A 17,637-nucleotide genomic window follows, 5' to 3' on the forward strand; every position below is an offset into this window, starting at 1 on the left:
TAACAATGGAAAGAACACCCACTGTGGGACAAATCCAAGCCCAAAGCCCGAGCACAACATTGTGGAACGTTCAGATAGAAATATATTTAGTAGAACAGATATGTCTTTCACTGACATTTAGAGTAAAGGAATCATACTAGCTATATTTATTCATACAATTTCTATCTGCAATGCTGAATGCTAGTACCCTGGTCTCCCTCTGCATCACTCTACCCAGGGCGACTAGTGATGATGTAATGTGATCAGTAGTTGAGTTGTGCTAGGACAAAGGATTATAGTGCAGTAGGTTATGTACAGTCAGTGTGGCAGTGATATTTCCAGCCAGGGTAGTGGTCGTCGCGGTCAAGCTGCTCTGTCTTCTAGTGAGTCTGGGTTAATCCTGAAATGATAGGGACTGTATACAGATCTTTATATTTCTGTTGTGTGTAGTATTTTCCAGAGACTTGTTGATAGAAACATTTGCTGAAAATGACTACTGTGATGGTACATTAATACTTAAAAAAATAAAGTAATACAGTGTTATACAGTACCAGTCAAACGTCTGGACACACCTACTCATTCAAGGGTTTTTCTTTATTTTTACTATTTTCTACATTGTATAATAATAGTGAAGACATCAAAACTATGAAATAACACATATGGAATCATGTAGTAAACAAATAAAAATGTGTTTTATATTTGAAATTCTTCAAAGTAGCCACCCTTTGCCTTGAAGACAACTTTGCACACTCAAGGGTGGCTACTTTGAAGAATCTCAAATATAAAATATTACACTTTTTTGGTTACTACAGGATTCCATATGTGTTATTTCCTAGTTTTGATGTCTTCACTATTATTCTACCATGTAGAAAGTAAAAATAAAGAACAAACCTCGAATGAATAGGTGTGTCCAAACTTTTGACTGCTACTATATATCATATAGTTTTTATTGTTATTCTTACAGCAATGTGATCATTAACCGCAATAAGGATGATGATTCATGTGACTGAAAAAGATTGAGTCAAACCGATCATTAGCTCGTCCATGTGTGAAACGTGATTTGATCACATTACATTTCTAGTCCATTCTCTGCATAACCTCTAATGGGGGGGGGCGATGCTTTGAAAGTATTTGATTAAATTGCCCTAATTTGCATGTCAATGAACCGTTTGGTGGTATCCAGGGGGACTAGTTTCAGTACCCGAAAGAGATCTGAATTGCAGAAATGACATGGGGTGCATTGTTGTGTAAGAAGTAGTGTGCTTTGAAACAGTTGAAGGAAGAGGGGCAAAGAACACATGTTTTGTAGCAGTGTTGTCCTTCTTTGGACGTCTTTGACCCCAGTCCATCTCAAGGTAATCAGCTCTTTCTTCACAACTTCAGATGGAGTCAAGAGGTTTCTATTGTTTGACATCACAGCCTGGTAATGGCCCCATATCAATCAAATGAGTCTAAATGAGTTGTCATTGATTATGGGGTTGAGTAGTAGTTGTTTTCCTTCTGAAGTGTTTGTTTGCTTGAGTTCTGTAACATGAGGTGCTTTTGAATCTGAGAGTCACTCGCTTTTTTAGAACGAGGGTTAGATTACTTTTGACGGTGTCCTGTTACACACAGTGTGTGTGTGTGTTCCAGCTACACGCATGTTTGCAAAAACACACACACACACACTGTGTGGCCACAATTCACTTTCCTAGTAAACAATGATAGCATGCTCCTTGACTGAAGGGTAGGAAAGGCGAGATTAAGAGTGAAAAGGAAGGACATTTTGAGATTGAGATTCAGAGTGTTTAAATGTGCGTTGTTACATGGTCTATGGTCCCCAGCGTTGGATATCTGGGTGACTGGGACAAATTCCAACTATCAGTCACATCAAAGCTATTTGCCAGTCAACAGCTGAGAGCACTTGATAACTCCCTATCATTGGCATTACAGTAACGTTGACCTTTCACCCCTGCACCCCCCCCCCTCCAGTTACACAACACCCTCAATGGCAGTTCCTTTTATAGGTGGCATTTATGAGGCTGGGGCAGTTTTAATCCCTGATCTGTTCCTAAAATAACTCTGTCCCACGCCTAGGCAGAGGCTAGAGAGGAAGTGGGGGGAAGCTAGCTCCCCCCCCCAGTTTAGCACAAAGTCCTGTCTGTTTTGGACGCACGCCCTGCCTGCATGACCCACCATCTGAATTCACTTTCGGTAATGGTGAGGGATTGTTAACGTTTTGCTAGGCTGGCATCTGATAGGATGTTTGAGTGCTATGGTCAAAAAGCTTCCATTTGGTTGTGCATTGAAAAGGGCTAAGAACGGGGGAGATGTTGAAAGAGTATTTGATTAACAACGACAGAGATACAATGTACAACGACAGAGATAATGGTATTTGCAGATAAGGGGGAGGGAAGGTGAAGAGGGTAGAAAATGATTGGGAGAGGGGGGATTCGGAAGAGGGAAAGAAAAACAATGGGGAAAGAGAGCACAGGAGAGGAGGAAAGGCGAGAGCCCAAAGAGGAAGAGAGAACTGCTCCATGATCCAAGGCAAGGATGTCTTTCTGCAGCAGAAGAGAGGGAAAAAAATCTCTGCCTGTGTGCTGGCGTCTGGCGAATAATCTGCTTGCTTTTCTTTGCCATACCTCCTACTCTCCCTCCTTCTTTTCCTCCTCCTTTTCTCCCCCTCCCTTCTGCTCTGGCTACTGTGAGGCAAACCACTCCAAAGGATCAGTGCATATGCACAGAGAAAGAGAAAGGAAGGGGTGGGAACCCAGAGGGAAAAGAGGAGGGGCAAAACACACACACACACACACAGACACGCCCGGTGGACCAATCAGGAGTGTTGTCAACCTCCCTGCAAGGGCTGTGGTAGGCTGGGCCAGGCAGAGGCAGCGTATGGCTGAACTTAAGGAGCATGCTCACTCCCAGCCCTTGTTGTTTTGTGTCTCTCCGTGGTTGTGCAGACACGACTCAGTAGTATGAAGATCCAGGAGCTGCCTAGTAGCTGTGAAACGGCCGACAGGAGGGGGGTCATCGGCCGGAGTTCGGACCAGGAATGTGGCGAGGACGTACCCCGCTTGGACCTGTCGGCGCTGACTGACGATAACAACTGGGGAGGTAAATCTTCAATCCCCCCCCCCAGCCTTTCTTCCCATCTTCCACACACTCCGTCAGTCCTTCCCTTCCTTCTAGGCAGCACATGGGTGTCTGGGTGGCAGCTGCAACCCTCCTGCTCCTTCTGCTCCTCCTCTTGTTGTGGTGGCTCCTTCTGTGTCTTCAAGAAGAGTTATGGACTCCGATGCTCTTAGTCTCTCAGCTTCTATATCTGGAGAAGCTGCACCATTACTGAAGGTGTTGTGCTTGTGTACACAGCTTGGCCTAGCATATTGCATTTAGATAGCAGAGCTTTTTTTGTGCCTTTTTGACAAATGTAGCTCCTGTTTCATCAGACCACATGGAGTTTTTCTGTTTACAAGTGATGGGAACAGCATAGAATAAATATTGTGTTGCCGTGCTGATACCTTGAGTTATTGAAGAGTGAAAGAGTGAGTATTTACGGTTTGCACATGCTGCTGGCATGTTTTGCCTTTTGGTTGGCAGTTATTGGGCAGTTTGTGGGTTGTGAATAGCTTCCAGATTGCTAACGACAATCATTAAAGGGGAAGATTACAGGTGAAAAATACTGTACTGTTTAAGGGGCGTTGAGGTTTTATCTTTTCTTAAAGGGATTGACATTGATCTTGTTTGATCTGGTCTGGATGTATTGTCTTCCCATTGATATTGCAAAAGCTCCTGGCATTTAGTTTTTTGTGTGTGTGTGTGTGTGTGTGTGTGTGTGTGTGTGTGTGTGTGTGTGTAGTGTCTGCATGATTAGATTAACCCTAGGAACAATAAGTGTGTGTGTTCATTAAGGTTGGATATCAACTCTGCACATGGCATTGGATGTAAGCAATGAAGTGTGTCTATTTGTTTATTCATGCCAAGGTCTCGAATCTCATTGGTCATGCATGGTTTATACAGAAATAGACAGAGGTATTATATTATTCATTAGTCTATCATGGGCAAGTCTGCTTATTATTTTTTAGAGAGAAAGAAATGTAAGTCAAAAAAGGACCTTGAGATTTCTGCCGCCATTCAAAATGTTCAATGTCTTTGTTAAATAACTGCAATACAGTGGATTTTGTGGGATTAAACCAAGTCAGAAAATAGTTTGATATTAGAAAATAAATATTTTATTTTTTCTGTAAGCTTTTAATCCATGGTGCAACAGTTATTGGCAGTATGTTGTTGAGTGAGATTGGAGTATCAGGAAGGAAAGGCTGTTAGATGCTGCACAACTTGTCTGATTGTTTTTGTGAGAGATTGCGAAAGAAAGGTCGGAGGTGGGTGGAGTTTGAAAAAAGTGTGTTTTTGTACACTAGAGACTGAATGCAGAGTTGTTAGATTGCTTATGTTTGTTTGCACAGGGCAAGTTACCTGAAATAAGTCCACTTGCAGTTTCAGACTTGAAGGGACATGCATGGGCACCGTTTTTTATAGTAACATGAGCATTGGAGACTAAATAATTTCCTGCGTTGCTCGGTGCAGGCTGCAGTCATGCCAAACGCAAACTGCCTAACCCCAATGGAAATAGGTCACACCTTAAGGAAAATATTGTTCAAACATTTCCTTTGGATTCAGTATTCATTCCAACTCAAACAGCACTGTTTGTCTTGAATTGTGGTCTCTAGTACAGTACAGTACCAACTGTGCAAAAAGCACTCAGATGCCCTCTAGTGGTAGGGCTTGAGACATGTTTGTCCTATTCGGCTAAGGAGCACTGTGTAAGCCTGGTGCTTAGTCCTTGTTTGCTCCAAAGTGAGTGTGATAGACTGATACATATTCAGGTAGTCTCTGTCTGCATAGAAATGCTAACTTATGCAGTCAGTCAGGGCTGCAGCCAATGTGGGTTTGGTGTTAGGGGTTTTGGCTGTGTGTGTGTGTGTGTTTTCTGGAGAAAGAGTGGGGGATCACCAGGTGTTGTTCTCTCACAGCCAGGAATGGATGGATGAGGAGAGGTGAGGGAGGACAAAAACAGACTTTGTTCAGTTTTGATGTCACAGTCCACGTGTTACCTGGCACAACAGAATCCCATGCCACAGGAGGTACGTAAAGCATAATGCTTTAGACTCCTCTGAGCTACTGAGAGTTACAACTCCCAGGGGAGTGCTTATGATTGACCATGACATGGCGTTCCCATATCACAAGAAGCATTTCCCCTAAACGCAGGCAAGGCAATTGGAACGCTTGGATCTTTTGAAGCCAGAGGAAGAGCAGGGCTAGTCAGAGCTTGGGTTTTGAGTGTTGGATTAAACGGTAGTGAACTTGAGTGATGTTCGGAGTCTTTTTGTCTGGCAGTAGGTCCTTTCTCCCCCCTTTAAATATAGAGCCATGAGACTAAGAGCGTTTTTGTTATGCGTAAGGTGTTTGTAAGTACCTGTGTCCTGTAGAGGGGATAAGCAGGAAAACAGATGAGGTTGTTGCAATAGGAATGGATGAAGTAGTGATGGTTGGGACGGTGGATGGTACAGTGGCATGAGACTTTTTACCCAGTACAGCCTGTGTCAACTGCAGTCATGGTGAGCAGATATTTGCTGTGTGCCAGCTCCACGTACATAGAGCTAGTTAGAGTAGAGGACTTGTCTACTACTGTGTAATGTCTCTGTCATTGGGAATGATGCACTAGGATTCTCATTTCACCTTTCGCATGCAACAGAGTGACCGGGCTGGATCTTCTTTTCCTCCCTCCATCTCATCTGTTCTTATCACCTTATTTTTCTCTTTTCCTCCCTCCCTCCCTGCCCCTATCCCATCTATTCTCTGTCCTCCAGATTCCCCATTCTTTAGCGCCCCTTTCCTTGATTTCAAAAGTGTTTTCCAGTCGAGTTATTATGAGGGTAAGTGGCATTCTGGCTGGCAATGGAACCGGGACTTGTCTTGCCTTGATACAAATAACCCATTAGAGACAGAACAGAGAGGAAAAAGGCCAAATGCCTGTTGCATGACCTTTTACTACTGCATGGCAACATCACTACAGTGATTGTGCATATTCTGCTCCCAACCAATCACATCCCAACCTTTAGGGGCATGACAACATGGCATGCCTCAACTACAATGGGCTGGATGCTGTGCTGGTTGATTTAAAGACCTCATTTGAAATGCCATGGTGAATGCCCTATTGGCTACTTGGCTGTGTAAACTGACATAATAGGTTAAAACACGTTGAATTGTTTGAGAGGTTGACCTGCTGCTCACTGTCATCTAGTAAACCCATACATAGCAGTGTTGATTAGATAGATTGTGTGAGGCAACCGGTCTGCCTAGGGAGACTAGGCTACTGCTCCCGCGCCCCAGGCAGTCCCGACATGCCTTGAAAGACCGTGTAAAACCGCACGTAGTCCTATAGTAGCATACCGCGGACACACTAAGTACCTTCCAAGTCAGCAGCTCCATGACCCGAGCCATACTTCATAGCCTAAGTCTCAGTTATGTAATTTGTGTTTATGAATTATTATCGGGGTGACAATTGTCATTTTTGTAAACAAACTCAGATCGTTTGTCAGTATTAGACAGCTACTGATATGTAGATACAATATCTAAGGAAAACCTAGTACGTACTATTATAAAAAAAATGAATTTTACAAGTCGAGTTCGCTATGAACGTTACAGCAGTAAAATGTAATTATAATTTAGTCACGACTATACTGCGGTATATGTATAGCGCATTTATCTGCTTTACCACTTGCAGTGCAAACATTCGTCTGGAAAATTCGCAATCAAAAAGTTGCAATTGTAAACTCAACATCTAACATCTAAGTCGAAAAAAAAATGATAGTAGACAGCTAACTCCGGCAAACTCTCCATATTTGCTATGCGCGTTGGCTTGCCAGCTAAACAACTAGCCTTATAGCAGCAGACAGCTAACGTTAGCTGGCTTTCGTGATTATTATCTACCGTCTACAGTCCAGCATGCACTACTAGTCGTGCTGAGTGAGGAGTCTATCTATGGGTGCCTTCGTAAAATCCCTCTGGCAATCTACTCTTGATTTCAGAGCACTCTCGTCTGAGTTTGCCAGAGCGCAGAATAACTGATGAATTTATGAACGCTCAACACTCGTTGAATATGGCTGGTGTCAGTAAACGTTGTCAAACTAAAATCGTAATTAAATTGTTGCCATCAGTACAGTTAGTCGCCAACGCTCCGGATAACATGAATTCAGTCTAACCAGCTCTGCTAGGGCGAAAAAAATGTCAGAATGAGGTGTTCTCTCATTTATGTCTGGAAGTAACTAGCAAGCTAGCTAACTTTAGCCAGTTAGCGTGGGTGCTTGACTGCCGGTGTGAGGTCAGAACGCTCAGATCAACCCCACTCCTCGGCCAGAGCGTCCAGTGCCTCAGATCAACCCCACTCCTCGGCCAGAGCGTCCAGTGCCTCAGATCAACCCCACTCCTCGGCCAGAGCGTCCAGTGCCTCAGATCAACCCCACTCCTCGGCCAGAGCGTCCAGTGCCTCAGATCAACCCCACTCCTCGGCCAGAGCGTCCAGAGCCTCAGATCAACCCCACTCCCTCGATCGGCCAGAGCGTCCAGTGCCTCAGATCAACCCCACTCCTCGGCCAGAGCGTCCAGTGTGCGATCAGAAAGAGAAACGCTGTGAATGAACGAACGTCCAGAGCACACTACGAGTGCATTCTGGCACTCTAAAGTTAATTTACGAACCAGATACCAAGTGTAACACGGTCCAGATACCACACTAGGAACATATTCTCAATCCCTTAGTGAATGGAAATCGCACACAATTCCTTTAATTCAGAAACTCAAGAAGGCAACATGAAAGCAACTTTGTTACAGCGTTTTCAAATATGTGCTGCTGCGCGTCATCAGCTGTTGCACAAACGGATAAGACGGACCGACTACCAGGAGCCAATATTTACCGTTACATGCATTTGTCAGCTAAAGATGCCACTATTTTTATTCTATATAACTCAACTCGTTTATAATATCGGGACATACAGTAGATATGTGTATTGTTGCTGTAGTCGGATGGATCAGATGAACGGATAGGGTTTCCATTAGTTATTACAACCACAAAGTCAAAATCGGCTACAGTGGTAACTAGTGACGACCAGCAGATAGGCCTATGTGCGCGAGAGAATATCAACAATATGCGTCAAAATTTAACTCGGAAATTCGACCTGCAATTTGTAAACAAAACTAGGTTAATTAATTAATTAAGCGTTTATCTATCAATTTCGAGATATGTTAAACCAACAAAAAAAATGTTTTTTATTTGGAAATTCGAACCCAAATCACTTCCCATATGAGTCCCTATCCACCCCCCTTCTTAGAAAAACATGCATGTGCAGCTACAGGGTGTGTGTGTGCACGTGGGTGTGCATGTGTTCAAAGAGTGATTACTGAATTCTGATGTTTCTAAATGTTTACATTGGTGATATGGAAACCTGACGTTGTTATTGCTCCCTCCTTCCCTTCTGGCTATGTTACCTCTCCAGTGTGCAGTGTAGCCTACATGGTCTCCTTTTTCCTGTGGTACAATACCGTGGTTTCTCTCACGTCCACACAAGCACCTGCAGTAGAACAATCCTTGGCTGAGTTTTGTATTTACAATGCTGTTGTGTGGTGGTGGCTTAGGCTATCTGAAATGAAACCTTCCCTCCTCTCCTAGCAACAGCCTGTGTGTTTCACTGATCTGTGATACAGTACAACTCCCGCTGTGGGTACACTGCCGTGGTCTTTCTCTCTCTCACATACACAGCCCAACAATATTCTTCCTATGCCAGTCACTCTCCGTATTCTGGTCCCATATCTGCTTGCGCTGTCTTGCAAATTGATGACCACGGCCATAGGAAATGTGCAGACATCACGAACCGATATGGTACAAGGCTAACTCTGGAGTCACAGCCGTTCCATTCCTCTACCAGAGGCCATTGCTCCTGCATTATCCCAACCAGAGGCATCAAAGAGCAGTCCAATTTATTTATAGCTTGTGATTGGGATTGTCAGAGACATCTGCATGGTTATTTTCACCACAGTGTAATTATTGGCGAGTCGGAGTGGACTCTGGCTGGGGCTGAACTGAGGCCAGGGGCTGGGGAAACCAGCCTGGAAAACAGACCAATGGGTCTGTAAGCCATTAGTTAGTGGTGAGAGTTTTAGTGAACAGCTTCATCATGCAATGCCGCAGTGACCTTTAGGGCGCTCAGATGCGGGTGCCAAGAAGGTGTTGCCGAGGTGACGAGCGACCGCCATGTTTAGACTTAAAGTGGCGGTTGATTCATTTGGATCCAATCAGTTGGATTCCCGCTGCTTACTGCTTGCCTCGTCCCTTGAGACGACAATCAGATAGGCGAGCCGTTATTTTGCTGTGTTCTACTTAGACTACACTTTGTCTATGTTTAGTGGTGTTTGCAGTTCAGATGTTGCAGCCAAGCAGGGCCCATGTTGAGCTCTAGCTGTGTTTGAGCGAGAGATAAGCCAGTGTTTGTCGACTGCTGGTAGAGCTTGCCAAGTTCCACAGGTCACTCCCTCATCCCTGCCCATGGTAATGTGTGTGTGCAGTGCAGTGCAGTTTTTTGTCACTTTCCTTTTTTAAAAGTCTAACCCACTTTTAGTGTGTGTGTTTTCATGGAGGTTCTGTCATTATCCAACTTTAATTTCAATTTTGACCAGGCAAGTCCGTTAAGAACAAATTCTTATTTTCAACGACAGCCTAAGAACAGTGGGTTTAACTGCCTTGTTCAGGGGCAGAACGACAGATTTTTACCTCGTCAGCTCGGGGATTTGATCTTGCGACCTTTCGGTTACTAGTCCAACGCTCTAACCACCTGCCGCACCTAACCTGTGTTATTTTCTGTCTGTTCCACAGAGCCAGTCCCGGCCTACTCGTCGTGGCAACGGGAGAGCATGGACAGCGAGGAGGCGTGCATTTCGCCCCAAGTGGGGGGCCGCCTGATTCGCCAGCTGATTGAAGAGGACAGCGACCCCATGCTGTCCCCCCGTTTCCACGCCTATGGTCATTGTCAGCAGTACATAGATGACACCGAGGTGCCACCCTCGCCGCCCAATACACATTCCTTTGCCAGGTGAGGAACCAACATGGATTTACAGTACTGTTGACTTTGGGGACGAGTAGTGTGTGTGTGTGTGTGTAGGTTTGTTTGTGTGACTGTTTTTGTGTATTTATGAATTATTATCGGGGTGACCATTTTTTGTAAACAAACTCAGGTCGTTGGTCAGTATTAGACAGCTACTGGTATGTAGTTACAATATCTAAGGAACACCTAGTACTTACTAGTATAAAAAATGGCATTTTACAAGTAGAGTTAGCTATGAACGTTACAGCAGTAAAATGTAATTATTATTTAGTCACAACTATACTGCGGTATATGTATAGCGCCTTTATCTGCTTTATCACTTGCAGTGCAAACACTCGTATGGAAAATTCGCAATAAAAAGTTGCAATTGTAAACTCAACATCTAAGACGAAGAGAATTATAGTAGACAGCGGTTTTATTTGCAAGATATGGGAGTCACATAATGTGTGATTAGATGTGTGTTCATGCATGTGTTTTTTTTATTTTTACAATGGGTGGCCATCAGATTGTGTGTTTTTAGAGTGAAGGCGTGTGCATACGTCCAACGTGACTCTGTCCATAGCAACAGGCAGTCCTTCTATTTCTATGGCTGTGTCTCTATCCTGTAGTCGGAGGAGGAGTTCCTCTCTGGGCTCCTGCGGTGACGATGACCAGCAAGAGCTGACCTCAGCCCAGCTCTCCAAGAAGATCCACGGTCTCAAGAGGAAGATCCACAAGTACGAGGAGAAGTTTGAGGAGGAGCGCAAATACAGGGTAAATAGTGGCCCCTCTGTAGCTGAAACATTGGACAGCAAGGAAAAATGAGTGAGCCACTTTCTGATTGATTTCTAAAGTAGCTACAGTATATCAGAGAAAGCAGGGCAGCACAACAAGCTTATTATGAGATCTAGCAAGGCATCCAAAGAAATGCACAGAAATATAAAATTACATTAATAAGACACGACTGGCTTCCTTCAAAGTAAACACGATTAGAGAGTTCATAATGAGACTCAGCTGATGGGAGGGGTGTCAGGAATGGGTTCAACTGATAAAGTCAAGATGTTGTGGGAAGACGTCAAAATACCCACTGCTGCTGTTTGTGGATTAATAGAAATCATGTTGTTGTTTACAGCCCTCACACAGCGACAAGGCTGACAACCCAGAGGTCCTGAAGTGGATGAATGAACTGGCCAAGCTCCGCAAAGACCTGAAAGAGCACAAGCTCCACAAGTCTGAGGAGGACCTCCCTCCGCTGACCCGCCAGCGCAGCAACACCCTGCCCAAGAGCTTTGGCTCCCAGCTGGAGAAGAAGCCCCAACAGGAGAAGGCACCCAAGCCCCCCGGTAGAGAACACCCTGGAGGGCGTCCAGAACAAGCTGCAGGAGAAGAGGGACGAGGTGGGGCGGCCCGAGGACGTCAAGGTGAGATAGGAGCCGCCTAGCCGCTGGACCACTGTTAATAGCTAAATGCTAATGGTTAACGGCTAAAGGCTAACTAACAGTGTCTTCCTCCTCTGATAGGATATGACCCGGGAGCAGATTGGCGCTGAGAAGGTGGCCTTACAGAAGGCTCTCCTGTACTACGAAGGCATCCATGGTAGACCAGTGAGTGCCTTGTCCACTGTCCGTTTTCTGCCCCCTCCCCCCAAAAAAAACTATTTCATAGAGCCTTCTAGATAGCCCACCCATCTGCCTGAACAGTAACTGATAGCTAAAAAAATCAAACAAATGCATTAAATCAGTCTCTGTCCAGTGGAAAACCTGACCTAGATCACAACTGAAGAATGAATAATGTCTTGAACCAGGCTGTGTGTGTGTGTGTAGAGTGCAGAATGTGTGCACACAGATGTGTACTTTGAACTATGCAATCTTTTCATGCAACCTAGATACAACGTTGGCTGCATTTACACAGGCAGCCATTTTCTGATATTCTTTCCACTAATTGGTCTTCTGACCAATTTACATAAGATATTTTCACAGCAGACCTTTTTCAGAGCTGATCTGGTTGGTCAAAAGATCGATTCATGAAACAAATATTAGAATATGTCTGCTGGTATAAATGCAGCCATAGAGACCCAGATACAACAATACATTATTCAAATGATGAAATACCAATGAAAATATGACCTTCTGCACTGCAATATATCGTTATTGGCAGACCAAACGTCTTTAGACAGATGTGACGAGTATTGTTGGCTCAGCGACGACAATGGCTGAAGGACGAGAAGCCAGCTAACGTCTTAATTTACCTGTAAAGGAATCGACATGGAATCCCTTTTAGATTGGACTAATTGCAAGGGCTAATCCTTGTTAAGGTTGTTTATCAGAAAGTGGTGGAAATGTGTCCTTTCTGACACCCATAGCCTTCCCTGTGTGTCTTTCTATCCTAGTTTATGGCCAGTTGTCCTCTGAGGTACTAAAAAAAACATTGGATTTGAATTGATGGTGATGGAATCTATGTTACCTTGCATGTTGTTGTGTGTCAGCCCTAGCTAGCAGAGTGCTATTGTAGCACCACAGGGGAGTGCTAATGCTAGCTAACTAGCGATGTGCTATTGCTAACTAGCGGTGTGCTATTGCTAACAATGTGCCTTTCCCTTTTCTCTCTGCCTCTTCTCTAGGTTACCAAGACTGAGAGACAGATCATGAAGCCCCTGTACGACAGATACCGCCTGGTCAAACAGATCCTCTGCAGAGCTTCCACCATCCCAGTCATTGTAAGTATAGCTAGCTCTCTTTGCTCTCTCCCTTCATTTTCTCCACAGCAGAGTTGTTCCTGGGTTTCTCTTTGATGAGCTGGTGGTAAAGGTCACCACGTAGCTTTGGCTGAAGATCAAGTTCCTTTACATGGGAACTAAATCCTAACAACGCTAATGTTAGCATTAGGCTAGCATTAGCGTCAGTGTCCATAGGCGGGACTGTAGCCGTAGCGCTAGGTTAGCCTCAAGGCCAATGCCCTAAACCTAAACTCGGTTTAAGTGGCTCAGTGGATCCACAGGTTCTTAACAGAGCTCAAAGGTGACAAGTTGGGGCCACAGCAACTCAGTTGGCCACAGGGAACTACGAACACACACCACAGCTGTGCAGACTCTCCCTCTAGAATAGAAAGATGGGTACGGAGGGGCAGAAAACACTGTTCAAGAGTTCAGATTGTCATCAGATATTCGCTGAGGCTGGATTCAAACCAGAAGGGGATAAAAATAAAAATATATATATATATATATAATCTCACAATAACCTCTAACCACCAATACATTAAAGATTATTAGAATATATTTTTCCATTGTAATACATTTAGTCTCCATATGGTTTATGTAACGGGTATACAAGAGAACATTTGAATGTTTTGTCCCAGTTTTCCCTTTTAATTTCTCGTGTAAACACGTTGATTACGCAATATCTAATCTGTGTTATGAACCTAATGTACTGTACAGAACACACTTTATATAATAGATTTAATCCTCATTATATAAATTGGAGACCTAGCAAACGTTTATGTACTGTACATGGTGGCATATAGGGTTATGTCAACTGCTGAATTCATTGTGGTAAAGAGCTGACTCGTGATACTCTTATCTGTTTGATCTAAGAACCTGTTACACAGCCTGCCTTTCAGAGGTTTAAAATCACACGAGAGCCTAGTGCTATGTTTTCACTGAAGAAGCCTATTCTGGTCGTGACAAGGTCCCACAAACAAGAGCAGGTCATTCTGATCCTAGTACTTGGTGCAGGTTCCAAAAGAAGCACGGTAGTGTTCAGCAGAAAATCCTACAGTGACAAACCTGATCCGGGATCAGTTTGTAGTGGATGCTATTCAGTTTCTTTATGTGCTCTGTAGTCAGAGCTGAACTGGGGTCAGTTCTCGAGTGGTAACCCCTCCTTGTTAACTCTCAGGCCTCCCCCTCCAGCAAACGCAGAGGTCCTGTACTTCAGCCCATTATCGAGGGCGAAGCCGCGCTCTTCTTTGACGACATCAAGGTGAAGACACACTGCTGCTCGTGCTCGACTAATCAGTGATCAGAAGCAACTCCCTCCCCCTCACACCCTCCAATCCCCTACTCCCTCACCTCTCAACCAAACATGATTGCAGCCTGTGGATTGGGTGGCCAACCATAGCACTCGTGGGGGGGCGGTTTTGATTCAATATCAACTTGGTTTTTGATGCTTAGATTGCTGCTTCATGACTTGTTAGATTGATTGCTTTGGGATCAACTTGATAGTGTGTGAGAAGGACTAACAAGGCGACTTGCCTGTGCATGGTGTGTGTCAATGTGTGTGTACACCAAAAATAAATAAGATGATCAAATAATCCAATCAAGCAAAAATAGGGAGATCGTCAAATCAACTCTGGTCTTGAGATGCTCATCACGTCTGTGCTGAAATTTGTGGATGTGTTAGAATAGTTCTGATTGTCTCAATCTAAAATAAATTCAAAGTGGAAAAATTAACAAGACATGTATTAACCTCATCAAACTGGCCTGTGCCTGAAAAATGACTGAATAAATGTTTCTTTGTGCTCTGATTCCAGTAACATTAAATGAACAATACTTGATTCTCTTGCATTAACATAGCTCTTGACCCTGGGGGTCCCTTGACAGCCCCATGGCACTACGATCAGTTCACCCCAGCATCGCTCACCCTTTCCCCCTTAACCCTCCACTGACCTCCCCCTTCGCTGGTTTTGTGCCCATAGGAGGAGGAGGATGGCTCTGAGGATGACTCTGAGTCCAACAACAAGCCCCAGATCACAGGGACAGTGCGTCCAGACTTCAGTATGCTGGGCTTCCTGGACCAGCTGGAGGAGGAGACGGACGGCTTCATCTCGCCCGTCGACGAGCTCTCGCCCTCCAAGAACACCACCGACATGCGTCTGTCCAACCTGCATTCGGCCACCATGTAAGCACCCAAGCCGGCCCTGACCTCTTCTTAATTGTCCCTGAGGGGATAAATAAAGTTGAATTGGATTAAATATAATTGACCTGTATCTAAAGCATCTGGATGGGTGAATAACACGGGCATTGTAGTTTAGATTGCAGTACTTTAATTCTACAATCATTCGTAGTCTCGTGTTATTGTTGATGTCTTATCTATTCAAGTTAGCTGTGGTATTTCATGTGTTTAGAAGAACGTTCACTTCTTAAACAACTAAGATTGAAACAACCTGAAGGACTTTAAAAGCCTTTTAGAGTCAAAACAACCTTTGAGGTTCAGATGCCTAAAGCGGTGTTTGTCTCTCCCCCACACACAGGCCGGAACTAGTGGAGCAGCTACAAGAGGCCCGGGAGGAGAAAAAGAGAATCCGCAAGAACCTAAGAGAGTTTGAAGATCAATTCTTCAGGCAAAATGGCAGGTAAGATGACGTTTCCGGTTTTGTTTCGTGTCATAGTGGACTAAATGTAAACAATTAGATGATGCGAGGTGATGTACTGTCCTTCATCTTGGGTTGCACAGCCATTTTGACCGTCGTCCATTCAGCTAATGTTTGTATTTTGCTTCCTCCCACTTGCTGTTGCCATAGAAACGTGCAGAAGGAAGACCGCTCCCCTTTGGCGGTAGAGTATAACGAATACAAGCACATCAAAGCCAAGCTTAGGCTGATAGAGGTTCTCATCAGCAAAGGAGATGCCTCTAAGTTCACCTAAAGAAAATAAAACCTCAAAGACTGACAGAGGAATGAATGAGGCTCAGTCTCAATAAGAGATGAACCACACCAGCCCATGGAAAGGAAAACAGATACACCTCATCATCCCTCACAATATGTTTATTTCTTTCTTGTGCCATAGACTCATTTGGCTTCAGGAGATGCCAACATGTTGCCCCCTGATTAATCCCAACTGTAGAAGGGAAACGGTATGGCTTAGTTACTGACCTGAGAGGTGTTGGAACAGACATGTAGGTGCTGCCCCGGAGGCGACTCCATCTTGTCTGTTGTTTCCCTCGTATAGAAGAAGAACCCCGGAACTCAAAATGTCGGGCATCTTTGAATGACTACTAACCTAACGTAGCAGGCCTTAAAAGACACCCGAGTAGAGTCCCCACATCGGTTTTTCAGGGGAAGTGGAGGAAAATACTGTATCCCTGAACCAGAAACATCCTAATTTTCCTGACCCCGCAGAGAGTGGACCAAAACCAACCTTTTTTCAAAGGAAGATTTTTTAAAAACATTTTTGGTGCATCTTGATATTGATTGAGTAGTCATCACTAATTTAAAGGATACATTTACAAAGAGTGTTGTATTGATTTAATGTATTTTTCTTCCTTTGAATGTTTATATAGACTCATATAGTTCATATAAACTTTTATATTGGATTCAAAAAAAGTCTTAATGTGGAGTGTAACATTAGATTTGGGATTATGTACTTTAAGGTATTGCCATTTTGAGAAACAAGGTTTTGTCATCAGAAAAATTAAATGAGGGGATTGTGTATCTTTGTAAGGGAGACAGACAGTTACAATCTGCATGCAAACAACCAATCAGACAGCCAGTCTAGCAGAGTTCAGCCAATGGATGGATTTTTAAAATGTAACTCATGATTGGTGCCATATGCCACATTCACGTGCAAGTCGGAACTAGGAAACTCTGAAATCTTCGACTTGCAAACTAGTTGAACGCTGCACATGTATAAATACAACCAGTTAGCAAGTCGAACATTTCCGACTTTCCTAGTTCCGACTAGCATGTGAACGTGGCAATTATCTCGATGTTAACCTAGGAAAAACACTTATCATCAATGCTTATATTTGTTTGTTTCCAGAAATTGTGTGTATTTTTAGCATACTATGAGGAAATGTCAGAGGAGCGTTAATTTGTTTAAACTGAGAACTAGAATGCAAAAATAGTCTATGATGTGTTATTGTGATCCAAAGAAAATGACTCAGATTGCATACCAAAATAGTGTAGTGGATCAATGTATACAATTTCATTAATTATTGTGATCATGGTCATCAGTCACTTATGGATTTGACTGCTTGTATATTATTTTTCATTTGTTTTCTTTTCCTATTCACTTTGTGTGAAAATAAGCTATACTGTCTTGAAATCAGTGGTATATTTTTGCTCAAACTTTTCAACACCGACAAGGGCCATTTTGTGTGGAACATCCATCCTTAAAGAAAAGTCCCGATAACTATCAAAATAGCTGCCAATCCCCAACGCAGAGCCTTCAATACTCAATCAGGGCATGCTGCTTTCTTTTTTTATGTAGGTATTTTCATAGCCTATTTGTTCCTTGTAAATATGGATCCAGATCTATGTTTACATTGTTAAGTGAGCAAGTACATTTTTCCTTTTTCTCCAAAATGGATCATTTTAATAGTGTGACTTTCGTTTTTATTGAATGTAAAACACTGGTGGACATAATGAATTATGGGTGTGTACATTTTAGTACATAAATTGTATATATAATATAAAACCAAACATATTTTTACTGAGTTTGTTGGCGTTGGGTTTTCATTGGTGTTTGTGTGGTACTGAATTGGTGTGGTGAATGTCAACACATTTCACAGAACACTGCAATTTCATTCATATTTGTTTAACTCTACAA

At 43.5% G+C, this 17,637-nt stretch overlaps 1 protein-coding gene across 1 annotated transcript in view; it reads left to right on the forward strand.

Annotated features, from left to right (window-relative positions):
• The window catches only part of fam13a (family with sequence similarity 13 member A), a 96,285-nt gene extending 78,760 nt beyond the window's left edge, over positions 1-17,525 (forward strand). Inside the window, 11 exon segments of the mRNA XM_046327475.1 lie at positions 2,925-3,078; positions 9,887-10,103; positions 10,724-10,868; positions 11,227-11,430; positions 11,432-11,515; positions 11,615-11,698; positions 12,715-12,810; positions 13,988-14,071; positions 14,787-14,989; positions 15,342-15,443; positions 15,612-17,525. Of these exon segments, the coding sequence (XP_046183431.1) occupies positions 2,925-3,078; positions 9,887-10,103; positions 10,724-10,868; positions 11,227-11,430; positions 11,432-11,515; positions 11,615-11,698; positions 12,715-12,810; positions 13,988-14,071; positions 14,787-14,989; positions 15,342-15,443; positions 15,612-15,735 (1,497 nt within the window). The 3' untranslated portion in view covers positions 15,736-17,525.
• Positions 17,526-17,637: the final 112 nt, after the last annotated feature.

This window comes from Oncorhynchus gorbuscha, linkage group LG24 (assembly GCF_021184085.1).
Source record: "Oncorhynchus gorbuscha isolate QuinsamMale2020 ecotype Even-year linkage group LG24, OgorEven_v1.0, whole genome shotgun sequence".
NCBI classification, from domain to species: Eukaryota; Metazoa; Chordata; class Actinopteri; order Salmoniformes; family Salmonidae; genus Oncorhynchus; species Oncorhynchus gorbuscha.